Below are 26,721 nucleotides of genomic sequence, written 5' to 3' on the forward strand. Positions count from 1 at the left end.
GTCTGTGGGAAGAAGGGGAAAGCTTAGTAAGAGACCAGGCACGCGGATGGGTGAGCGGGGCTGTGCACATGTCCATGGTTTTAGTTAATCTTTCCTTTTTATGGAGTTGAAGGGCTACTCCCTGGCAATCTTCCTGGAATTTCCACTGTACAAGAGACAATTTGTTTGTGGTAAGAAAGCCAAACACAAGACTGAATGAGAAATACTGAGAGAAATTGAGAGCTAGAAAAAGCGGATGAGAGAGGAGAGGCAGGCTGGATAAGAAGTCTTAATCACGGGAGATGCTCAGGTGCTGGGAGACCATCACCCTTGGAGGACTTCCCAGAGTCTGGGCAAAGCCTCATACTGGACAGGAAGACTTTCTCCTTCACTAGCTCCTCCAAAGAGTTGCCATAAAACAGAATTACTCATAGCTAACTTTAATTATAACCCCCAAATATACTTCACCCAGCATGGTGGGCCAGAGAGAATAGAAATATAGGAAGGAATAAGTAGCTCAAAAATCAAACAGCAGTCTCATTAGTTCAAACATTTGTGATTCACTATTCTCTAAAGAGGGCTTCCCTGATGGCTCAGCGGTAAAGAATCTGCCTGCAATGCAGGAGACACAGGTTCGATCCTTGGGTCAGGAAGATTCCCTGGAGGAGGAAATGGCAACCCACTCCAGGATTCTTGCCTGGAAAATCCCATGGACAGAGAAGCGTGGTGGACTAGAGTCCACAGGGTCACAAAAAGAATAAAGAAGAAAGAAGAGTTCTTGCCTGAGGCTTTTCATTTTTAAATGAATAGGCATTTAAACACTATTAAAACCCATGGAGCCTATTATTATATTTCTAGATCTCGTGTAAGTAAATATGGTGTATGGCTGAATAGGTGATAATGCTTTGCTGGACTGTCTCCAGAGTATACGGGAAGAGACTAGAAGGATCATATTCTGAGTCAAAACTGGAGCAGAATTCAAGGAAAAGAAGACTACATTTTCAGCAATCCCCCCGCCCCAGAATAATATTTCTCTATCAGGGCAAGTAAACTTACTGAATGGAACATTTTGCTTTGGCAGGGACAGGTATAAATTCAAGGAGGAAGGAAGGGTTGATTAGGGAAGCCAGTCCTGGCACTCCATGTCATGGCATATGTCACTGCCAGCATTTACTCCCCCACCCCCAAATGAAGAGGATGTGCTGGAAATGCACATGACGTGACTGAGGATAATCCCCTATGACCCACTTATGCTCCCGTTTATCTCCTCTAACAGAAGACTCAGAGTTAATACTTCGAGGGGACACGGAAGCAGTCGATCCCACAAGGGCTGTTTTTGCTCACCAACTCCATGCAGGTGGTAGACACTACTTAACCCTCCTCCCCGCTGCTAAGAATTTTAGCCGTCTTTCATTAAAAGGATAATCCAGATCTAACGTAGGAACATGTGAAAAAAAAAATCAAAGTGAATAAACTGATGGGTTAACTGAAACACTAATGAATGGGAGGAAATGCCGTTGCAAAATACAGATGGATCTAGAAATATCAACTCACTGGTAAACATATCTCGAGCCAAGCAGAGCCAGGGTAGAGTGGGTTCCGTCTTGCAGCCAAAGGACACTTAACCCACTAATCCTCAGAGGGAATGCATCCCATGAGGACCATTCTTACTCTTCACTGCTACTCAGGGAGTAGCTCTGTCTCCCCAAATTCTCACTTCCGAGCTGACTGGGGACTAAGACCCAGTGACCAATGTCATGCCATGGAGTGCCCTGACATCACCCTCTAGGAACAAGTTCTTCTACCACATTCTAAAAGCAGTCATTCTGATTACCCCTGCCATTCCTGCTTCCAAGACGGCACTCTTGCAGATGGCCGACAAGAACCTGACATGCAGGTATTCAATCCCGCAGCAGTTCCAGCCCACAGAGAGACATCCTTACTCTCAAGATGAGGGCGTCGAGCATGTCAGAGTTCTCACTGTGGTCTGACGACTTCTCTACCCTCATTTTCCATCGCTCTCCCCCTTGCTCACTGCACTGTGGCATAGTGGCCGCTGATGGCATCTCAAACCCATGAGATATGTTCCCACATCAGGGTCTCATGGCCTCTGTACTCACTGTTCCCACCGTAAGGAAAGGTCTTCACCTGGCTCACTCCCTTCCTTTATTCATGACTGCATCAGAGAAGACTTCTTGTCACTCACTATCTTAAAAGTACCTCTTCTCTCCTTATTTCTTGCTACTCTGCTTTATTATCTTCATAGCACTTACCTGACATTACATCACTTCTGCTTAGAAGTATTTTCCAAATACTTAAAACACAACAAAGAGCACAAAACAAATATATGAAAACGTTTCCTAAAGTGTACTCCCAGAACATTAATAATTTCTCAGACGATAAAATATGTCTGGAAAATACTGGGCTAGATAAGGCAAATAATTGTAATTTAAGACTTCTGAGTCCTTAATAAATTTGTTCATGTGATATTCTTCAAGGCAAACATACTAAGCAGTGCTTTTTTAAATTTTTTTAAAAAACGTGAACCACTTTTAAAGTCTTTATTGAATTTGTTACAGTACTGTTTCTGTTTTGTAGTTTGATTTTTTGGCCACAAGGCATGTGGGATATTAGTTCTCTGACCAGGGGTTAAACCCACACTCCCACACTGGCAGGTGAAGTCTTTACCCCTGGACCACCAGGGAAGTCCCAAGCAGTGATTTCTAAACTTACATGACCCTAGAAAGTTTTCCCCAAGGAGCATCTAATGGATTATTATTCCATGGAACACACCTGGGGAAACAATAAATACTACTTTTTGATGTCTTGGTCAGTCTTCTACTCTCAATAACTAAAAATTATCTGAGACACAGTAGGTATTCCATAAATATTTATTAGAGGAATGAATCAATGAGCATGTACTGGTTCTTTAGTATTCTGATGGTGTTATTTCAGCCTCTTGAGAGGGGACTAGACTACAGAATGTTTTGGAGGTTTCTTATGTACTTCATAAGTTCTAATACTTTAGGACCATGGTGAGATTTCTGTAGGACAGCAGAAAGACAGTGACAAGGATCTGAGAGAAAGCAGCTGGAACACAGGTTCAGTGAAATTCCAGATCTGAGCCAGTTTGCAGGCAGTGAAAATTACGTATCTTCTGTCTCTCTGAACGTCTCTCTCCCTCTCTCCTCAGTCCTGCCCCTCCCCATCCCTTGAGCTTCCTCTCCTTTTCCTGCTTCTTAATGAGAAACAGATCCACATATTGAGGACTGAGGCTGCGTGAAGGGTGGCACAGGGACGCTGCCCACCAGACCGCTAGATGCCACTGTGCCCCTCAGAAATGTACCAGCAGAGCTTCTCCACCTACACCTGCCAAAGGGCAGCCCCTATAAGCAGAACTCAGAGCTGCAGACCCGAGGCATGGAATGAACAGACCACAGGATGCTGTGAGCTGGGGGAGAAGAAAACCCAAATGTATGTGTCATTTTGGGGTAACCCAAGCTTTCCTTTCTCCTCCTGTACCCCACCCAGATCTTTTGTGTTGATAGTCATTGTGTCAGGGGAGGCTGCTCCGCAGGTTGCGTTAGAGGGCAGAGTGGCAGGTACAGTGCAAGCTCTACCTGCCTAAACCCCTCTGGAGGTTGGGATGAGGAAGAAACAGCAGGTGGAAAAGCAGAGCCTGTAGAATATTGCACCTCTGATGTCAACACTGCCACTCTCCTGGGGCCTCTGGGAGCTCAGCATAGTTACTGTGGGCAGTGATTCTAGGCGCCAATCGCAGTTGTCTTATTTCTGCCTTCAGCCCAGCGTGTATTTAGGTCACAGTATGACTTCAGATTTAAGGGCCTGCTAAGGTTAATGGGCTTCCCTGCTGGCTCAGTGGTAAATAATCGCCTGCAATGCAGGAGACCTGGGTTTGATCCTTGGGTTGGGAAGATCCCTTGGAGAAGGGAATGGCTACTCACTCCAGAATGCTTGCCTGGAGAATTCCATGGACAGAGGAGCTTGGCAGACTCCGATATGCGGTCTGACATGCAGTCGCAAACAGTGGGACAGAACTTAGCAACTGAACATCAACAAAGGTTAGTGGTTAGGAGGGGTACCCTGTTAATACACTCCTGCATTTTATAAATGTGTACTGGTTCATGCCATTAACCTAGTTCATTATTATGTTTCACTGTGTCTCTGACAAGTTTTCAGTCTTAATTATTATAATTACTTTTCATAATTACTGAGTGCTCACTATGTTCCAGGAACTACGCTAAGTGTCTTACATATGTTACTTTGTTTAATCCTCACTATGATCCAATGAGATATATATTATTAATTTCATTTTACAGACAAAGAAACCAAGACCAAAGAGGTTAAGTGCTTTGCTCAAGCTTATGCAGTAGGTAATGAAATTGAGATTGAAACCGAGGTCTGATTTATAAGCCCAAGTACCTCACCATCTGGTGTCCCTTCACACTGTTGGGCCCCCACATCTAACCTTCTAAAAGCCTGTAACACGGCCATGCCCACAGAGCCAAAGCACTGTGCCTGCACGGCTCAGATGGTGAAATTTTTTCAGGGTTACAAGGAGGGCTGTGGGCAAGGGAAAGGAGTGTCTGTAACAAGGAGGGTGACCAAAAAGTATCCTAACAGGCCATGTCCACCAGTCCGAGCTCCAGGATTTATTTGGCCCTTGATCTGAGCAGACGTGGGTCGTGGGGGTTCTGAGTCTTGGCCTCGCCAAAAGCGTGGCCACCATCTGTTTGTTAAGTGATCCTTCCAGCAACATCCTCCCCTCCCTGAGACTGACCAGCACTGTGTACCTGGCCTCTCAGCTGTGTCTGACTCTTTATGACCCCATGGACTGCAGCCTGCCGAACTCCCTGTCCATGGAATTCCCAGGCAAGAATACTGGAGTGGGTTGCCATTTCCTTCTGCAGGGCATCTTCCCGACCCAGGAACTGAATCCGCGTGTCCTGTGTGTCTTGCATTGGCAGGCGGATTCTTTACCACTGACACCACCTGGGAAGCCCTCCTGCCTCCCTACTATAACCTATGTCCAAGTACTTCCAAAAGGTGGTAAGCAACTGGGCCTGCCTCCCTGGCATCAGGAGATGGACTCCAATTTGCATGGCTCCAAGTCTGTAGTAAATGCAGGGTGTCCTGACTTCATTCTTTAATATGTCTTGGGGGGTGGGGGGTGGGTCGAGCTTGGTTCCCTTCTCCTCAGTCCCCTTCAATTGTGTCTGGTCTGATTACTGTAATAAATCCCTTCTCCTGCATCCCTCGTGATGGCTCCGCTTTTTCCTGACTGGACCTTGACTGTTGGAGTGATAAGAGGAAAGATGACTCGTATAGCTAGTATAGAGGAAGTATAGGAGGTTACAGGCAATGGCTTTGTGAAACCTGGCTTGGATCTGATTCATGACTCAGGTACTGAGCAGATGTTTGAGCCTGGACAAACCCATCTCTCCGGCTTCGATGTCCTGTTCTATCAAATGGAGTCAGGAAGACTGTGTCTGTTTCAAGGGTGCATACGAAGGACCGCATGAGATGATGAACACAGTGAGCAGTCCTCAGTATGTTAACTGCTTTGACTGGAACTAAGTTGGATAACTGGCTTTAACAGAGAGAGGAAAACCAAGTGGGAAGTTCAAATACTGAATAAAACCATTCAGATAAAAAATAGATACACATTTGACTAAAAGAAAGGATGTGAAGCATCAAGGGAAGGAGCCGTCAAATTTTCTGCTATAGTGTGTAATTGAGAAATGTCTGACTGAGGATCAATAAACCCCATAAATATCTCAAATGGCTAGTCAGTGTCCAAAATAACCCTGGCCTCCCTCCACGCCAGTCTAGCCCAGGAAGTGATGACTCATATGCGCGTCAGGGCTTTTAAGAGGATGCGGATAGTGGGTAGAGAGACTTAATACTTGGGGTGAGTGAAAGAAAACAATCCTTTCTGGGAACAGCGCATTTGAAAGCAACCCCCACCCCCAGCCCCCAGGTCTCAGCTGTGCTCACTTACCTGGAATGGTAGCTCTGGGGCCAAGGCGTGCCAATCGCACCCTGAGATATCTGCATCATGCTGGCATCGGGTTGGTTCTCCCCAAGTTTGGTCGAGTGCCAAGAGTGGGGCCGGCCTGCAGGTTCAGTGCGTCTGGGGAGACACAGCATGGGGACCCCTGCGTTAGGAGCAGTCTCCGCTGATCTCTGCACCAGCGAGATTTATGGACGTGGAAGCAGAGACTGCTGTATCTCAGAGATGGAACACAGTCGGGTAAATACTGGAAAACAGATCTTACTGTTCATTTCTCTTACTAACCATTGTTTTGTTTTCTGCTTTATTATTTTATTTTCCTTTTCATTTTGACATGATTTCAGTTACATACAAATATGGCAAACTTAAAGCTTTAATTCCTGCATAAACCCTCGTGCACTGTTAAGAGTGCAAACTGGTGCAGCCGCTATGGAAAACGGTATGGCGTTTCCTTAAAAAAATTTGAAATAGAGCTATGATAGGATCCAGCAATCCCACGACTGGGTATTTATCCAAAGAAACAGAAATCAGGATTTTAAAGGGGTATCTGTACTCCCATGTTCATAGCAGCATTACTCACAATAGCCAAAATATGCCCTAAATACACACAGAACTGACAAAGCTGAAGGGAAAAAGTGGGTGTTCTTCAGACTGCAAGGCTGAAGGTTGAATTTGGTAGGGAGGATTACACTATTGTACAAGTTCTGAGTCAGAGAGTAGCTGAACTTTATTTTTGGCAAAAAAAGTGAGATAATGTTTACCACTGACTTCAGGAATTTCTAGACTGAAATCTCAATGGAGAGAAGAGAGGAGGTGCCCTGAAGTAGCATGGAGCTGCCCAGGCTTAATATCAGCTGGTACACCTCCTTCAGGAAGGAGCAGACACCTTGCTGAAAGTTCTGAATCAGATTCTGAAGCAGGAAAGGAGGCTGTGCAGAGAACAATGAAGATCAATGGAGCGGCCTCATCTAGATTAAGTGAAAAAAAAAATTTCTCTTTATGCTTTTAAAGACAACAGTAAGGCTCTCTTAAATCAGGGGTCCCAAGCCCCTGAGCCATGGACTGGTTACTGGTTCGTGACCTGTTAGGAGCCAGGCCACATGGCAAGTGGTGAGTGGCGTGTGAACAAGCAAAGCTTCACCCGTGTTTACAGCGGCTCCCCACTGCTTGCATTACAGCCTGATTCTGCATTATGGTGAGCTGTGTAATTATTTCACTATAAATCACAATGGGATAGTCACAGAAATAAAGCACACAATAAATGTAATATGCTGGAACCATCCTGAAACCATCCCCTAGCCCCAGTTATTTGGGGAAAAACTGTCTTCCACAAAACTGGTCCCTGGTGCCAAAAAGGTTGGGGGCTGCTGTTTTCAATGTAAGCTGTCCAGACGTCTTTTCAATTTCCTTCGCTTTTATTCAAGGGGCATCCATAGACACTTTCTACATGGCAGCCATTATGCTGGCACTTGGGATACAAAGTATCATTAGACCCAAATAGTTCACAGTGGTAGAAGAGAGGGCCAAGCAGACCACTGTAAAACACCGAGATGGGGTCCATAGTAGAGATGTGTGTAAGGTGCTCGGTAAACTCCAAAGAGGGAGTCACTGGGGGTTTCACATTTAACTAAGTCATGAAAGATTTCTCCAGATGGAAGGGGATGGGAAACGGAAGGGAAGCACATCCAGGTAGAAGAAACAGCATAGATGCATGAAAATACAGAAGAACGTGGTATAAACAGCTTACGTAAGTGGAGACGAGATGATGAGTGAGGGGAAGGCAGCAGATGAAGATGTAGGAGGATCCAGATCTTAACCAGCCTCACTGAAGGCAACAGACAGTATCCTATGGAATTGGAGGCCACTGAAGAACCTGGGCCAAAGAGGGCCATGTTCAAATTTGAGTTTCAGGATGATACTGCCAATAACGAAAACAAATCTGAGAGAGAGAAAAGACTGGAGGCTGCTGGACTGGCCAAGGTAAGAACAAAGACCCAGCACTAAGGCGGGAGCGGTGAACTTAAACAGACAACAGATCTAACGCCCAGCCTAGTGAGTACTTGGATGTGGCTGGCACAGAAGAGAGTAGTCCAGGAGGAAGGATGGCCTTTATGTTTGCAGCCTGATCTAGAATGGTAATATTACTCACCTATGTAAAGAACTGTGCGGTGAGGGGTGGGAGCAGAGTGAGGAAGGAGGGAGACACAGTGGGGCTGCAGTGGGGGACACGAGGCAGTGGCAGCTACAGGACTGGTGTCTGGGCTAAAGGTAGAAATTGAGGAGTCACGAAACACATGGCCTTTGAGAAAAGATAAGGTGCTTGGGCAGAGCGCCTAGGAGACTGAAAGGAAGTCCTTTAAAGACAGGCCTCCGAGAACTGCCCCAATTTTGGAGTGGAAGGGGGCTGGAGGGGGCTATCAAAAGGCTTCCAGAGGAGCAGGAGGAAAACCAGGAGGGCATGGGAGTTTCACAGAATCCTCCAGGGAGAGGGTAGGGAGAAAACAAGGACAAGGAACTGCCAACCATTCCAGCTGCTACAGAGAGGTTAGTCTGATGCCGCACCTGCACATGCACTTGATTTGATGGCTGATAAGTCTCTGCGATGGAATGACAGGGAAGAGGCCTGATCAGGATCAGGTAAGAGGTGAGTGAAAGTGAAGTTGCTCAGTCGTGTCCAACTCTTTGCGACACCATGAACTGTAGCCTATCAGGCTTCTTCATCCACGGGATTTTCCAGGGAAGAGTACTGGAGTGAGCTACCATTTCCTTCTGCAGATCTTCCTGACCCAAAGATCAAACCCGGGTCTCCTGCATTGCAGGCAGATGCTTTATGCTCTGAGCCACCAGGGAAGCCCCGTGAACTTCCAGATGTTCAAGGTGGTTTCAGAAAAGGCAGAGGAACCACAGATCAAATTGCCAACATCCGTTGGATCATCAAAAAAGCAAGGGAGTTCCAGAAAAACATATATTTCTGCTCTATTGATTATGCCAAAGCCTTTGACTGTGTGGATCACAATAAACTGTGGAAAATTCTGAAAGAGATGGGGATACCAGACCACCTGACCTGCCTCTTGAGAAACCTGTATGCAGGTCAGGAAGCAACATTGAGAACTGGACATGGAACAACAGACTGGTTCCAAATAGGAAAAGGAGTTCATCAAGCCTGTATATTGTCACCCTGCTTATTTAACTTATGTGCAGAGTACATCATGAGAAACGCTGGGCTGGAAGAAGCACAAGCTGGAATCAAGATTGCTGGGAGAAATATCAATAACCTCAGATATGCAGATGACACCACCCACCCTTATGGCAGAAAGTGAAGAGGAACTAAAGAGCCTCTTGATGAAAGTGAAAGAGGAGAGTGAAAAAGTTGGCTTAAAGCTCAACATTCAGAAAACTAAGATCATGGCATCTGATTCCATCACCTCATGGGAAATAGATGGGGAGACAGTGGAAACAGTGGCTGACTTTATTTTTTGGGGCTCCAAAATCAGTGCAGATGGTGATTGCAGCCATGAAATTACAAGACGCTTACTCCTTGGAAGGAAAGTTATGACCAACCTAGATAGCATATTAAAAAGCAGAGACATTTACTTTGCCAACAAAGGTCTGTCTAGTCAAGGGTATGGTTTTTCCAGTGGTCACGTATGGATGTGAGAGTTGGACTGTGAAGAAAGCTGAGTGCTGAAGAATTGGTGCTTTTGAACCATGGTGTTGGAGAAGACTCTTGAGAGTCCCTTGGACTGCAAGGAGATTCAACCAGTCCATCCTAAAGGAGATCAGTCCTGGGTGTTCACTGGAAGGACTAATGCTGAAGCTGAAACTCCAATACTGTGGCCACCTCATGCGAAGAGCTGACTCATTGGAAAAGACCCTGATGCTGGGAGGGACTGGGGGCAGGAGAAGGGGCTGACAGAGGATGAGATGGCTGGATGGCATCACCAACTTGATGGACATGAGTTTGAGTAAACTCCGGGAGTTGGTGGTGGACAGGGAGGCCTGGCGTGCTGCAATTCATGGGGTCGCAGAGTCAGACATGACTGAGTGACTGAACTGAACTGAACAGGTGAGTGAGAGAGAAAATGGAGATAGCAAGGGGAGATAATTCTTTCAAGAACTTGGCTCTAAAGGAGATAAAGAGAGTGGTAGCTAGAAGGCTGGGGCTTCCTTAGTGGCTCAGGGTCATTGCAAGAGACATGGGTTCGATCCATGGTCGGGAAGATCCCCCGGAGAAGGGAATGGCTACTTACTCCAGGATTCTTGCCTGGAGAATCCCATGGATAGAGGACCCTGGCAGGCTACAGTCCATGAGTTACAAAGGGTCAGATGCCACTGAAGAGAACAGCTTAGAAGGCTAGAGGGGGCTGGGGAGTGAAAAGGATTTGTTCTTGCTGTTTTATTTTAAATGATGAGAAGTAGGAGCAAGTCTATATGAGACAGGGAATGGATGCATGTGCAGCTGAAGTGAGGCTGCCACTCCTTAAGACTCATGAGGAAATAGGAAAGGACAGCATTCCAGAGCACATGAAAGGCATGACTTCATGTGGAAGAGAAGGCAGATCCACTGGGACGAGAAAGGAGGAGGTAAGGTGGAGGTGCTCATATGAAAGAGGGTGGGAGGACAGCTGAAAGGACTTAACGTTACACCTATTGTCCTCTAGAGGGACCAGTGAGAGGCTCGATGTGGTGGGTGGGGATCAAGAGGCATGACAGGTGAGGACTGAAGTGTTGAAACTAACTACATTGAAAAGATTGAATAACTAAGATATGTTCTCTGCTCTTAAGCTTACATTCTGGTGGGGGGACGAAATGAAGTATTTCTCTTATAAAGAATAAACTATAAAGAAATAATTCTTACAGCAAAGATAAAGTGCCCAAGACCTGCAATGCCAAGACAGGACACTCAACTTGGGAAGGTGCTTCTCCAGAGTAGACTGCAGAGGTTGACTGTTTGCCTTGGATTAGGGGTGGGAGTTTCCCTTGAGGCTCAGCTGGTAAAGAACCCACCTGCAGTGCAAGAGACCTGGATTCAATCCCTGGGTAGTGAAGATCCCCTGGAGAAGGGGAAGGCTACCCATTCTAGTATTCTTGCCTGGAGAACGCCATGGACTGTATAGTCCCTGAGGTCACAAAGAGTTGGGACAGGACTGAGCGACCTTCCCTTTCAGGGGTGGAAGTGTGTGGGGGGAGGGTGCATAGATTTCATCACAGTTGTAACACATTAAGAACAGGATGCTTGTGAAACAAACAAATCAATAAGTCCTGAAAAACACAGCCCTTTCATTTGGATGCAGAACACATGTTTGGAGGTTTCAGAGAGAGATCTTTGTTTTACAGTAGTCTTCCAAAATATGCAATTTAGAGATGACATGAGGAAAGAGAACAATGAAAAAGATGACCAAATACAGCCCACCAACATTCAGAGTCTGAATAAAGAGCAATTTGGTAACATTCAGCAAGATGATTTTTAATTAACACATTCATCAAAAGACTGAAACACAACCTAAATGCTCATCAACAGCAGACCAGTTAGGTCAGTGTGGTACCTCCAAACAATGGAATATGCATGTAGCCATGAAAAGAAGTGAGCAGTTCTATACATGTTGACTTGGAAATTATCTCCAAAATGTATGGTAAAAGGACAAAATTAAGACACAAAACTATGCATACAGTATGCTGCTGAACATGCGGGAAGCATACTTCTGTTTATTAATGTAAAGAATATTTCTGGACGAATTCTTGAGAAACTAGAACCAATCAATGACTGCTTCTGGGGAGAGACATTTATTTTTCAGGTATTTCCTTTTGTAACTTTTGAATTGTATACCATGTACATGTGTAGCCTATTAAAAAGCCAAGTATTAAAAACTCATTTCTTAAAATAAAATTCGCTGTACCTGGAGATAACCAAAAAAGTCAAACAGCTGTTTATTGACCTTTTCAATGATGCAAGTAATTTAATAAGCATTCCTAAAGAGCACAGCATGCTTTACCTTTTAGGATCACTTTGATCTTAAAGAAGATAAGGAAATATTTTCCTAAAGCACATTACGTCATGAGCATATCAATAAGAGTCAGAGGACCATTTAATTTTAAAATTGAGCAAACTGTTTTGTGTGTGGGTGTAATTCAAACAAAGCCCTTGTGTTGCATTCCTAACCACAAACAAGGAAGCTTCATTGCGTGGGATGGGTAGGCTGATGAAACTGGAACCAGGCAAGTGACATTATGTCCTTCTTAGATGATTTTGTCCTAACACACAGAGAGATTTGAATGCAAAGCATGTTCTGGAGAAATTTACAATAAATTAGTTCATGTCTTTTGAGCGGTATTCACTCATCTCCTACCATGTGCCTTCTACCTTGCTGTGATTGTGGTTTTCGTTCAATTTAATTCAGACTTAAATTGAAGAAAGTAGGGAAACCACTAGGCCATTCAGGTATGACCTAAATCAAATCCCTTACGATTATACAGTGGAAGTGACAAACAGATTCAAAGGATTAGATCTGATAGAGTGCCTGAAGAACTATGGATGGAGATTTGTAACACTATACAGGAGGCAGTGACCAAAACTATCCCAAAGAAAAAGAAATGCAAGAAGGCAAAGAGGTTGTCTGAGGAGGGCTTACAATAGCTGAGAAAAGAAGAAGTGAAAGGCAAAGGAGAAAAGGAAAGAAATACCCAACTGAATGCAGAATTCCAAAGAACAGCAAGGAGAGATAAGAAAGCCTTCTTAAGTGAACAATGCAAAGAAATAGAAGAAAACAACAGAATGGGAAAGACTAGAGATCTCTTCAAGAAAATAAGAGATACCAACAGAACATTTCATGCAAAGATGGGCACAATAAAGGACAGAAACAGCAATGATGTAACAGAAGCAGAAGAGATTAAGAAGAGGTGGCAAGGATACATAGAAGAACTACTCAAAAAAAGGGTTTAATGACCCAGATTACGATGATGGTGTGGTCATTCTGGAGTGTGAAGTCAAGTGGGCCTTAGGAAGCATTACTATGAACAAAGCTAGTTGAGATTATGGAATTCCAGCTGAGCTATTCAAATCCTAAAAGATGATGCTGTTAAAGTGCTGCACTCTATATGCCAGCAAATTTAAAAAACTCAGCAGTGGCCACAGGACTGGAAAAGGTCAGTTTTCATTAAAATCCTGAAGAAGGGCAATGCCAAAGAATGTTCTAACTACTGCACAGTTTCCCTCATTTCATATGCTAGCGAGGTAATGCTCAAAATCCTTCAAGTCAGGCTTCAACAGTATGTGAACCGAGAACTTCCAGATGTACAAGCTGGATTTAGAAAAAGCAGAAGAACCAAAGATCAAATTGCCAACATCCACTGAACCATAGAAAAAGCAAAGAGAATTCCAGAAAAAACATCTACTTCTGCTTCACTGACTGTACTAAAGTCTTTGACTGTGTGGATCACAACAAACTCAAAAATTGTTAAAGAGATGGGAATACCAGACCACCTAACCTGCCTCCAGAGAAACCTGTATGCTGGTCAAGAAGCAATAGTTAGAACCAGACATAAAACAATAGACTGGTTCCAAACTGGGAAAGGAGTACATCAAGGCTGTATACTGTCACCCTACTTCTGCTTATTTAACTTATATGTAGAGTACATCAGGCAAAATGCCAGCCTGGATGAAGCACAAGCTGGAATCAAGATCGCTGGGAGAAATATCAATAACCTCAGATACACAGATGGCAGAAAGTAAAGAGGAACTAAAGAGTCTCCTGATCTAGGTGAAAGAGGAGAGTGAAAAAGGTGGCTTGAAACTTAACATTCAAAAAACTAAGATCATGGAATCTGGTCCCATCACTTCATGGCAAATAGATGGGGAAACAATGGATACAGTGGCATATTTTATTTTCTTGGGCTCCAAAATCACTGCAGATGCGACTACAGCCATGAGATTAAAAGACGATTGTTCCTTGGGAGAAAAGTTATGACCAACCTAGACAGTGTATTCAAAAGCAGAGACATCACTTTGCTGACAAAGGTCTGTCTAGTCAAAGCTATGGTTTTTCCAGTAGTCATGTACGGATGTAAGAACTGGACCATAAAGAAGGCTGAGTGCCAAAGAATGATGCTTTCAAACTGTGGTGCTAGGGAAGACTCTTGAGAGTCCCTTGGACTGCGAGGAGACCAAACCAGTCAATCCTAAAGGAAAGGAACCCTGAATATTCATTGCAAGGACTGATGCTGAAGCTCCAAAACTTTGGCCACCTGATGTGAAGAGCTGACTCACTGGAAAATAACCCTGATGCTGGGAGAGATTGAGGACAGGCGAAGAGGGCGACAGAAGATGAGATGGTTGGATGGCATCGCCAACTCAGTGGACATGAATTTGAGCAAACTCTGGGAGACAATGAAGGACAGGGAAGCCTGGCGTGCTGCAGACCCTTCTTTGGGGTCGCAAAGAGTTGGACATGACTGAGCAACTGAACACCACCACCAGCTTGATGTAGGACAACTGTACCTCAGGGAGGTCACAGATGGCCTCAAGGAGTTTATAATCCTATTGGAGGCGGAGCCTTGAATGGGAGAAAAAATATTAAACAGCATCAGAGTATTACTCATCCACTCAAAAAATACTTCAGTGCCTACTGAGTGCCAAGTATCATTCTGGGTATTTGTCATATTTTCTCACCTAACCTTTGTACTCTATGATGTAGGATACCTGTGAAGGCTTACTCTTCCTCCAAGCCCTCTCCACCCATTTCTCTCCTCTCTCCAGCTAATCTCTATGGTTAATTTCTTATCTGTCTTTTCCTGTGATTTGTTATGCAAATACAAACAAATAGAAACAGATCTCTTTCACTCCCTTCACAATAGGGAAGTTATGTGGTGTTCTGCTGCTGCGGCTTTTTCGTTGCTCAGTCATGCTGACTCTTTGTGACCCTATAGGCTGTAGCCCACCAGACCCCTCTGCCCATGGGATTCTCCAGGCAAGAATACTGGGGTGGGCTGACATTTCCTACGTCAGTGGATCTTTCGGCCCCAGGGATTGAACCTGTGTCTCCTGCAGCTCCTGCATTGGCACGTGGAGTCTTTACCACTGAGCCACTGCAATCGGGTAGTTATTGCTAAATTGCCCCTTTTCTGCTTTAAAGCAGAAAACAACATGAAGACAAACAACATGAATAATTAAATGTCACTGTGCAAGTGATTCTTAGAGGAGATTATATCTTCTTTAGTATAGAAGAATAGATTATTTGTATTTGAACAAAAATGCCTTTTCAGGCATTTCCAGTTTATGGGAAAATGATGTACCTCAAACACAAAACCCATCATCTTCCAAAATGTTAAAAAAAAAAAAAAAAAAAAAGAAGAAGAAGAAAAAGGTGGTAACTGTTCTTTGGCAAAGGCATTGCTTTTGAGATATCCTTTAGCCCTTTTCAGCATCCCTCACCTCTAGTTTCTGTGACTACTGGGCTCCTCAGATTTTTTGGATTCACAGAAAAATCTAACAAGCAAACATTTCCAAGGCTTTCATAATTGCCTAACCTTTGTGTCTTTAAAAAGTGGCTCAGTGGGTAGAAAGGTATGCGTTAGGTAATATAACCCCATAGCAACACACAGTCCTTTCTGGAAAGAGAAGTTCTTTTTAAATGTCACATCCTGATAATATGCCCTGGGGACTTTTGGCTTTGGCAACTGAATCACAAGTAAGAGTGAAGTCTAACATCTAAAATTGGCATAAAAAGTAAAAGCCAAATCTTTTCTTGTAAGAAGCTTTACCCCATTCTTCCACACCTGTTCCAACATCCTTTCACTACTAGTTTATTTCCTCCTCACCCTTCATTTTGAAACATTTTTAAGCTTAAATTTTATTGATGACCACACAAAACTATTACCATAAAAAAGAGGGACTAGCCACAGGGGTGGGTGGGTGTTTTTCACTTAGTCACCAATGGGTGATAATGCTGAAATGTCTTTTCTCACTATGCCCTCTTTCTTTTTTCCTCCCCTCAACTCTGACATCTACAGAGAAATCAGAACAGTCAACTCTCCTTCCCACACTTCACAGTCTGCCTATAAGTGATGGCAGAGGTTGACACCAACAGGATCTTTGTTCTGTAATAGCATTCGTCTTTGTTTTTCTTTGACTTTCAAATTCAACTACAATATAAGAGCATAGAGTAAATAGATAAGCATAAGCTCTAATTAACAACAGTTCCTTCTTCTCAACTCTCAATTTGGAATTAGACATTTTTTTGCTGGAGGAAGGAAGGAGGGACTGGTTTTTACTGATTTCTTCAGATATCAGACACTACAAGTTAAATTTTTTCTTCCCTATTACTTCTTTGTGCCAGAGTATGTAGAAAGGGTAACCTTTACATCAAATACCAACCAAGATATTTCAAAAGCAAGCTAGTTAATTTTTATACAGTGCTAAAGTATGAATTAAATTTCATTTGCCAAAACAAGGAAAGAAAGGGTTTTTGGTGTGAGGTAGAAGCCTTATCTTTTGGTAGTGATTTTTTCTAAACACCATTCAATTAAAAAAATAAAAGAAATAAATGCTCTGCAAATCTCCAACACTAAAGACATGATTCTCTTTTGGAGTAAGTATTATGCATTGTATTGTTTTTCTCTTCTCTATGCCAGTTTCTCTTTCTTTAGAGGAAGAGGACACAAATGAGGAATTAAAGGCAACAATAAAACAAACAAAAGGGTAGAAAGCATTAATTTTAGATAAGAACCTTAATCAATGATCAAAAGAAGGATCTATATTTTAAAAATCATACCAGAAAAGAATGTTCATTAAAATTTTCAAATATTATTGAAACTAGAATGAAAAGAATAATGAAAGTTTTAAGGCAAAGAGGCTGAAAACTTTATGAACACTTGCTCCAGCCCCTCAGTTCCTACTTGCTAACATTTCCATGATAAATTTTACAGCAAGGAGGAATTTAATTGCTACCACCATTCACACATAACCTGACACTCTGGGGAGAAAATAATAAAACTTGGAAGAATGCTCTCTCTTATTCACCTTTAAGTGAAAGAATGCCAAATAAAACTAGAAAAACCAGCCCTGGATCCTTCTCTCGATATACGTGCTTTATAATCTAAGCAGTTCATTTTCCTTTTTACCTTTTACATGGTACAATGATAAAAATAAATAAATATTCAAGTCACACTGAGATCCACCACAAGACCACAACTGGTGCAGCCACCTGTTCTTTGCCATATCATATTTTAAGTAGAGGCATCCCTGAGGCAAGCCCTGGCACAGCTCTGAATAAAATTTTCAAATCAAAGATTGTATAAGGACACAAGCTGAATTTGAATTATTGTGAGTAAAGGAAAAGATAGTCAAATATTTAAGCCTTCCATTGTGATGGACGTCAATAAGGTACACTCAGCAATCTCAATAAACACTTCTTTCATGCAAACTCAGAGAAGACTACACCTTTCCTTTAAAACTGAGACTACAGTTGCAGGTTCCTTTTCTTTATACAAATGTTGGCAAAGAGAATAGAGAACTTGTTACAAGTACATAGATAAGTAGCCATTCCTTGTGAGAAACAGAAATTACTACTCTGAAATTCCCTGGGGAAATGGGGAAGCAAAACCACGAAGTTACACAACACAAAGCAATTGCTAACTTGAAAAAGATAAAAGTCACTCTAAATGCATACACCATAAGAAATACAGTTGACTGTACATGTCGGAGAGAGAATGACTGAAAATTCCCACACAGGACTATTGATAGTACACAGAATAATCAGAGGTGCTCAAGTAATGAGAACTTACACGACAATTTAGAGAAATGGGCTTAAACTTAATACAATATAGCAACATCAAATAGACACCCGTGAAAGGCTTGTCAGCTGAGAATCCTGCAATGCAAGATTCTAAATCTCACTCTAACATAACCGTGGGCTTACCTTGTGGCAAAGAGAAACATCCTAGATAACAACCCTCTGGCCAACTGGACATCATACTCAGGAGTGGGATAAAAAGCCATTGCACTCTGCTACTGCTCTTTCTGCTTCTTCTGGGGCTGCCAAGGCTCCTCAATGATACCAGCATCTCCCATCAGACAGCCTGAACCACCTAGAACTCACTAAGCTTCATGCAAGTGGGAGGGACTCATTTCCAGCCACCTCTGTAAATTGCCAATTAAAACTCAATTCCTGCTCTCTAAGAGGGAAGAAGAGAAACTGACCCTTAGTAACTTCTGAGAAGAACCAGCATCTCAGACAGCAGCACACAGGTCAGGAATGCCAGAATTCTATCCTGTGGGCAGGAGGAGGAGAGGAGGAAGGAAAACCATTTGCTGATAAAATGCATCACACTGTACTCAGAAGTTTCCTTTTTAATTGATCTTCTTTGCTGAACCCGAGCCCTCCTCCACATCCAAAAATGCCACTGTCTGCACAAATGCGTGTTAATGGCTTTAAGCTTCCCACAGTTTGGGAGACTACTGAAGGAGGTCCTATACCAAACATCCACTGAGGTTTCCTGAGACACCCTGTTGGGGACAGAACTCACTGCCAATGGAAGTGTAAACTACCAGCTGAGCTAAACTTGCTGCCCAAATGAGACGGAATAGAGAGTCAAAGCCTGAGTTTCTATGGCCCATTCATCTCAACAGAGCACATATCACCATGTCTGGTAAGCGCTTACTAATTAGATGAGACGGTCATTACAATGATGATGGTGACTGGTGGTGGAGGGTGAGGAGGGGACAAGACGTTTATGGAGAAAGCACTGGCTTGGAAAATCTTGAGTTTTAAGCTGGAACATTTTGTCTTTTGAACTAACTCACTGGACTAACTCTAGCCTGAGGCTTGATAGAATTTAGGTAGAAGTTCTGCCAAGATAAGTTAGATCATAGGATTCCTATTGACAGGTTGGACAAGAGAATTCAGGATCCAACCAGGAAAAGAATAGGACTGGATCTGTGAGAATATTAAGCCCTGGACCACTAAGAGCTTCACCTCTTTTTTAACTTGATGATTTAGCGGGTCCCTATACATACCTGGGAGGAGGGAGTTTTTCTTTTTGTTCTTTTTCTTATAAATAAGCAAGAAAATCCTTTCTATTTTCTCCATGAAAAAGGAGCTATATATATCCATGACCCCCTGAACTTGGAACTGGCTCATGACATGATCCCAGCCCTCTTCAATTTCCAAATTGGTGTAGGCTTCCACGGCCTGTCATGAATTAGACTTGCTCACTGCCCACTACTAACCTTCCACCTCAAAACCTGTAGACTCCTAAGATAATAAACACATCATTTCTGCTCTCTCTAAAGACATCAGCATTTCACCCTTCCCCTGTTTCAAAACAGGACTTAGCAAGGAGATCAAACCAGTCCATCCTAAAAGGAATCAACCCTGAATATTCATTGGAAGGACTGATGCTGAAGCTGAAGCTCCAATACTCTGGCCACTTGATGTGAAGAGCCAACTCACTGGAAAAGGCCCTGATGCTGGGAAAGATTGAGGGCAGGAAGAGAAGCGGGTGGCAGAGGGTGAGATGGTTAGATAGCATCACTGACTCAATGGACATGAATTTGAGCAAACTCTGGGAGATAGTGAAGGACAGGGAAGCCCGGCGTGCTGCAGTCCCCGGGGTCACAAAGAGTCAGACACAACGGAGTGACTGAACAACAGACCACAGCCAACTTGAAAGAACTCTTAATGGCCGAAGCTGGAACAATTTGACCAATAAAATAAATAACCCACAGAATAAAGTAATATGAAGGAGTTCTTACTTATACAGATAGTTGAATAAATAAACAGAGGAAAGAGAGAGCTCTTTCTTACAGAAGACATCTAATTAATAAATGCAGAAGAAATGAGGGAAACAGACTCATCTTTAGAACATTACAGTAATAATTGTCACAGGCAATATCCATCTACAGATGCTAAAAATCAGTGGGAGACAGTCTGAGGAGAAATGATGTTTTGCAGAGCCTCAAAACTACCTCTCCCCTACCCAAGATGTGTGTCAATTGCAAGGAGACTAACAATAACTTTACAGTGAAGAAACCTGGAGACCTCACCTTTAACCAGGTAATCAAGATTAACATCACCAGTAATAACACATATTGATACCACATAACACTGGAAATGACCCACTAAAAAGGACACATCGTTTCTGTGGTATTCTTGCCAAAAATGCTTAACCTCTATCCAACCATGAGATGATACCAGACAAACCGAAATATTGGACAAAATAACTGGCCCATACTCTTCAAAAAGTGTCACGGTCATAAAAGATGAGGAAAGACTGAGGAAGTATGATGGACTAGAGAAGAAAGGGAGCATGACAATTAAACACAGTGCAGGATCCTGGAATGGAAAAAGGATATTGGGGGTACCGGTAGAGGGGTGGTATCTGACTAAAGTCTATCAAGGGTTATAGTCTGTAGTTAGAAGTACTACACCAACACTAAGTCCTTAGTTTTGATATTTACACTGTGGTTTTAAAAGATATTAACATTACAGAAAGCTGGGTAATGGATGGATAGAAAACCTCTGTACTAGTTTCACAGCTTTTCTGAGAGTCTAAAATTATTTCAAAATAAAAAGTAAGAAGCAAAACAGGCAGGATTTGAGATCTGAATAAACTGGATGAGAACCAGACCAATTTTCAAGTTCAGTCCTACATCAGTAAAACCTGGGCTGCAGAAATCTAAGAGCATAGGAAAGAATTATGGGTGGACTATTGTAGGGGCTTACGATATACCTGTGGAGATAAGATACACACATGTAAAATCCTTAGAGGACAGTAGAATAAAAATTCCGGCCAATAGGATATAAGCAGGCATGGCTTTTTCAAAAGGAAAAAGTCTAGCTGCTCCCTTACAATCTCCCTTCATAGAAACCCAGCATCATGAGCCAGTTTTAACCATGAACATGATGAAGGCAACCCCAGCTTATTTCAAAGCTATCCCTTCATGGTTATAAGCACAATCTCTGCATGGTTAGGATACCATCTAGATATACATTTAGGTTTGTCTGTTTTATCCAGCTGTTAAGGGGATTTTTTTATGAAAAATTTTTTCATAAAATTTTTCATTGTTTTATGAAACACTTCAACTGTTTCAAACTCAAACCCAGGTCTGTATGATTCCACTGTTCACCTGCTCAGCCCCCAGTTAATCTCACTTCTACCTGCCTTCATCTACCTGGTGAATGGGCCCCACAATTACCCGCAAGTGCCTTGTGGCAGAAACTTAGGAGTCACACTCTAATATCTTCTCCCACCCTCACCTGTTCTTGATAGGTCTCCTAAATTCATCTCAAATCTGTCTCATCTCCTGTCCCATCACCTCTTGCTAAGTTCAAATCTTGATCATCATCTGCTCAGGCCACTACACTAACTTCCTAACTACGACTTTCTGGCCTGAAGCCCTTTGGCACTGATGCTACATTAACCTACACAGCTCGTGGAGTCTCGTGAAATAAAAGGCTCTGATCCTCTACATTCTGAAGATCCTAGGAGGCTGAAGGGAAGACAGAGAACCTCGGGGCTGCTGTTTCTTTGGGCTGTCCCTGGGGTAACCTTACACCAGCAGCTTCTCTCATAGATGGAGGCCTCTGCACATCTCAGCCTGTCCTCATCTGGTATGTTCCAACTGCTTTTGAATCTTTCTTTCAAGTGAAACCTTACAAAGAATCCTAATGTAGACATCAGACACAAATGTTGTTTGATTACATAAAATATATTTTATGTATAGTTGCATATTCATAAAATGGGTCACTGAATAAATCTAAATTTATGTTTATCTATAATCCAAGCTCACATGTCTACATGAAAGAACCACCCCCAAACTGAAATCAGGATAACTGACAACAATGATCACTGACATACTGAGAGCTTATGATGGGCTGGGTACCACTCTAAATGTTCTATGTGCTTTCAATCCTCTCAGCAACTGAATGGCAAAGATGAGTTATTAAACACACTTTACATATTGGACACAGAGCTTAAAGAACTTGTCTGCAGTTATATTATATACAGATGTATTTTTTTATTGCTTATGGTTGCTTTATAATTGTTAGTTTCTGTTGTACAGCAAAGTGAATCATTGTTCAGTTCAGTTGCTCAGTCCTGTCTGACTCTTTGCGACCCCATGAATCGCAGCACGCCAGGCCCCCCTGTCCATCACCAACTCCCGGAGTCTACCCAAACCCATGTCCATCGAGTCGGTGATGCCATCCAGCCATCTCATCGTCTGTCAGCTAGATACATATGTATATCCCCTCTTTTTCGGATTTCCTTCCCATTTAGGTCACCAGAGAGCACTGACTATAGTTCCTCATGTAGGTTCCCAATAGTTATCTATTTTATACATGTGTGCGTGCGTGCAAAGTCACTTCAGTTGTGTCTGATTCTTTGTGACCCTATGGACTGTAGCCTACCAGGCTCCTCTGTCAATGGGGATTCTCCAGGCAAGAATACTGGAGTGGGTTGCCATGCCCTCCTCCAGGGGATCTTCCCAACCCAGGTACTGAACCCACGTCTCTTATGTCTCCTTCATTGACAGGCAGGTTCTTTACCCCTAGGCACCACACCTGGGAAGCCCAATCTCCCAATCCATCCCACCCCATCCTTCTTGCCCCTGCATTATATACTAAATGGCAGAATTAAGATGTGAATTCTAGGTAGACTGATTCCATGGACCCCATCTTACTATATTATACTGCCTTTCATGCTGGCACACAGACTTACATGACAGTGATGAAAAGGATGATACGAATGAGAACCACATCATCAATATACCAGCACCTAATATTTACTTCCTAACATTTATATCTCATTCCCCATGAGCAGGCTCTGTGCTAAGTGCTTTGAATACCTCATCTCATTGAATCCCCACAACTGTCCTATGAAGTAGGCTGTTATGCTGATTGCTGAGTGGAGTGACTGTGAGCTCAAACTGTCTGAATTTGAACCCACCACCTCCTAACTAGATGCCTTTACACTAGTGCAAACCTCACAGCACTGGAGTGAGACTCTAATGAGGTACGCAAAGCCCTAGCACACAGGAGGCTCAGATAAGTAGTTGTAAGCTTTCATTAGGCCAACTTTGTAATCTCAGGACATTTCTCAACTAGAGATGAGAAATTTTCAATGAGTATCAGCTCAAAGACGAATCCATCTTGTTGTACAGTGTAACACACGAGTCATTTCCAAAGTGTAGGACATTGGTACATCTCTTTGAGTGTTTTTAATTACAGTTTTAAAAATGGCTGTGAATGTATTTTTTAAAAAGATATTTGGATCAAATGATTTGAGGGACCCCTCAGATTACCTGCCAGGAACCCGATGCTTCTTCAGAACCTAGTTTGGAAACTGTCATCAGGATGGCTATCCTTCTGAATTCCGAGCTTCCGCCTGACCTCCTCACCTCTCTCGCTCGTCTGTATTCGTGACCAGCCTCGGCTCTCATCCCCTTTCTGCAGCCAAGTCCCTCTTGCAGACCACTCAACAACGTCCTCTGTGCCTCTTACCTATGCTTCAGCCGAGGTTTAACCCCTCCTGACCATGCCACTTTCCTGTGCTGGGGGTCAGAGGTGAGGTGCTCTGGGCCGAAGGAGTCACAGGTGCCAGTGTCTGCAGGGCCTGGGTCTGCACATGCATCTCTGGCGAAAAGAGGAAAACAAGAAGTTGAGTGTGGTGGTGTTCACAGGCAGGGTGGATGAATGAATCCAACATGGATAAGATATGAGAATTCACCGTGGAGCTGGCTTAGAGCAGCGCAGCTGAGCCCAGAAGTCTAAGCCTGCACCCACCCAGGCGCTCTGTACTGGTGGGGGTTGTCACCCTCTCCTATCTGTGTTTCTATAATAAGCAATAAGGTGTATTTCCCATCTCAGAATTCTAGATTTTTCCAACCAAGCGGGGAGAAAGAGCATTGACCATTATGAAGAAGAACCCACCTATAATTTAGGATCTGTTAGGGAATAAGTGAAAAACTTGAACTCACTAAAGGAGGTGGTTTCCTGAGACAAGTTTCTGCTGCCTCCCGACTCAGGGTAGCTGGAAGGAGAGCAACTCCCAGAGCACCAGCCCTGGCTCAGTTTGCACAAGCCAACGCTGGAGCCCGAGCTATTTCAGATGGTTTAGATTCCACTGCGCTGAAGGCAAGCCTTTTGTGTGTCCATTTAAATCCACCCTCCCGCCCCCAGTCCCTAACACCATCTCCCTAACGCTTTTCCTCCACACACCCAGGGAGCCAGAGAAAAATGTTAAGCCCCGAGTGGCCAGTGCGTTCCCCATGGGAACAGATGCACTTCCTCTCCTGTGGAGAGTCTTGGCTTCTTAATTTCCAAACACCCTGACTGCACCTTCAAGGTCTCCTCTTGATCAGAGTCTGTTCCCTGCATCAGGCTCTGAGGCAGGTTTGCCACGCTGGGTACCAGTGATATGCTTTCATGTCTCTTTGAGAGCCCCACACCACTTCCTATAAGCAGGAATCTGAAGAAGGTGAAAATACCTGCGGTTTCTCTTCTACACAGGCCTTGGGTGAGAAGTGGTGGGATTAGGCATGGTATTGATTTCTTTGTATTTCAGGGCAGGGAGGGAGATGATCAGGCAGTCAGCAGGGAGCTTCCACTTCTAAGCTTTTGTCTTTAGTTTTATCTAAGTGTAATCGCCTCCTTTGTTACCTTACTTTTCTCAACGATTTGAGGACGCCTGACTTGGAATACATTCAATATTCCCCTAGACTGGAAGTCTGAAGCCCTGGTTGAGGTTCTGTCACTTGTGAGCCGAATGACGTCGGGCAAGTAAATGGTGAGCCTCGGGCTCCTCATGGGGGACCTGAGAATAAGGCAGAACCCACAGTGCAGGAGGAGCCTGGCCCTGGATTCTGAGTCAAGTCCTGGCCCCAGCCACTGAGCAAACTCTGTGACCGTGTCCCCTCTTGCCTCTGTTCTTGCATCTCTGAAACAGGTGCAAAGGAACAAAGGCTTTCATAGCGTCGTTGAGAAGTGCTGTGTTAGTTGCTCAGTCGTGTCGGACTCTTTGCAACCCCATGGGCTGCAGCCTCCATCCATGGAATTCTCCAGACAAGAATCCTGGAGTGGGCTGCCATGCCCTTCTCCGGGGAATCTTCCCGACCCAGGATCAAACCTGGGTCTCCCACATTGCAGGCAGATTCTTTACCATCTGAGCCACCAGGGAAGCCCAATTCAGGTAAAGCACAGAGAATAATGTCTGCACCTACTCAGCACTGGAAAGTCCCATGGACGGAGGAGCGTGGTAGGCTACAGCCCATGGGGTTGCAAAGAGTCGGACACGACTGAGCAACTCAACTTTCACTTATTCAGCACTCAGCAAATCAGCGCCTATAATTATATATATCCTGCGGAGTTGCTATCAAGCTCCTAGGTAATGTCTGTTAACTGTCCAGCATACTGCCTACACATGGGGTATCTGCTTAATTAATGAATCATTTTCATTATTCTCTTCAACCTTCATTTTAGAGCTCCTTTCAGCCAAGATCTTTATGTAAAATAGACACAACTAAAAGACCTAATTTATGCTGGAAGTAACAGCAAAAAGAGCCTTGTCCGGAGTTAGCACGTCAGAGCCTTTTGCAGAATTCATCATGTGGTCTCTAATTAGGATTTCTCCTACAGCCCTAAGCCACAAGAAAAAGCTCTGACGTGCTAACTCCAGACAAGGCTCCTTCTGCCCCAGTGGCCATCTGGTTTAAGCTGAGGTGGAAAGTAGACTCAAAGGCATCTTATCAAATCCATGAACGTAAAGATAACACAGCACATCCACAGTCACCCATTGGTAGAATCCATTTGGACAGCAAGCTTGCCTTTCCGGCTCTCCTCTAGACCCTGCTGCTGTCCGTGGGAGAAAACAAGGAACACCAGGCCTAAGCTTTCACAAAACCTTTGTGGCATTGAATAACTTCCTCATTTTTGGGCCGAAACCACAGTTGCTGGCTCTGCCCCTCTCTGCACAATGGCTGAGCCCTTTTCTCTCTCCTTAGCCCCAACCCCTCCCTGGGAAGCACCAAGGGATGGAAGGTCCAAGGTGCAGGCTGTCTGGAGTGAAGGGCTGGAAGGAAGAGGAGGCAAACAGGAAAGAGATGGAAGCAAGAATAGGAGGCTGTTTCATTCTTTTAAGGATTTTTCACGCAGGATTCTTTTCACCCCTAGCAGAGATCAGCACCCCAGCAATGACCTCTGGGGGACCAGGCTGAGGTTAATAACCAGGTGTGAGGGCTGGAAAACCTGGGTTGCATGTTGCTGACGGTGGCACCCAGGCTAAGTCACAGCACAGCCTCCCTGCCAATCTTCACCTCCCCCCACCCTGGGTGGGCCGGCTACGAGGCTCCCATGTGGGCCGCCTGGATGCTCGACACCAAGGAGGAAGCAAGGCTGAAAGGAAGGCAGGAAGGATGACCAGCACCCAGAACACACCTTCTCTGCCTTAAACTCTTTCTGGAATAATCGGGGCAACAAATAAACAACTTTTAAACTCACATGCTCTAGTGAAAAGAAATTCCATAGTGAATCTTGCTGGCCAAACTGGTGAGATGTTTTTGAGGGTTGTTTTTAATGTTTCTTACTACTGTCCGGTCTGAGTACCACAAACTATGAACAAGGAAACAGAAATCAGAGCTGACTTGAAAGATTTATCAGGGGCTAAAACAAAATGATTGTGATGCACTAGTCCAGTGTCATCTTTCTCTGCCAGATAAG

General features: G+C 43.8%; 2 protein-coding genes across 4 annotated transcripts in view; both read right to left on the reverse strand.

The window, feature by feature from the left end:
• SEPTIN11 (septin 11) overlaps positions 1 to 26,721 on the reverse strand; it is a 445,529-nt gene that overhangs the window by 251,158 nt on the left and 167,650 nt on the right. The window lies entirely within an intron of this gene.
• Positions 1 to 26,721, reverse strand: part of SHROOM3 (shroom family member 3) — a 172,706-nt gene that overhangs the window by 33,797 nt on the left and 112,188 nt on the right. For 2 of the 3 annotated variants that reach the window (XM_065914199.1, XM_065914200.1), the window contains exons 2-3: positions 23,509 to 23,640; positions 6,002 to 6,133 (exon numbers count right to left, since the gene is read on the reverse strand). In XM_065914199.1, the coding sequence (XP_065770271.1) occupies positions 6,002 to 6,060 (59 nt within the window). In that variant the 5' untranslated portion in view covers positions 6,061 to 6,133; positions 23,509 to 23,640. Of the gene's footprint in view, positions 1 to 6,001; positions 6,134 to 23,309; positions 23,451 to 23,508; positions 23,641 to 26,721 lie in introns of those variants that run through there. The other variant, XM_065914201.1, reaches the window with a different exon arrangement.

The sequence above is a fragment of the Muntiacus reevesi genome, chromosome 22, assembly GCF_963930625.1.
Source record: "Muntiacus reevesi chromosome 22, mMunRee1.1, whole genome shotgun sequence".
Classification (NCBI taxonomy): Eukaryota; Metazoa; Chordata; class Mammalia; order Artiodactyla; family Cervidae; genus Muntiacus; species Muntiacus reevesi.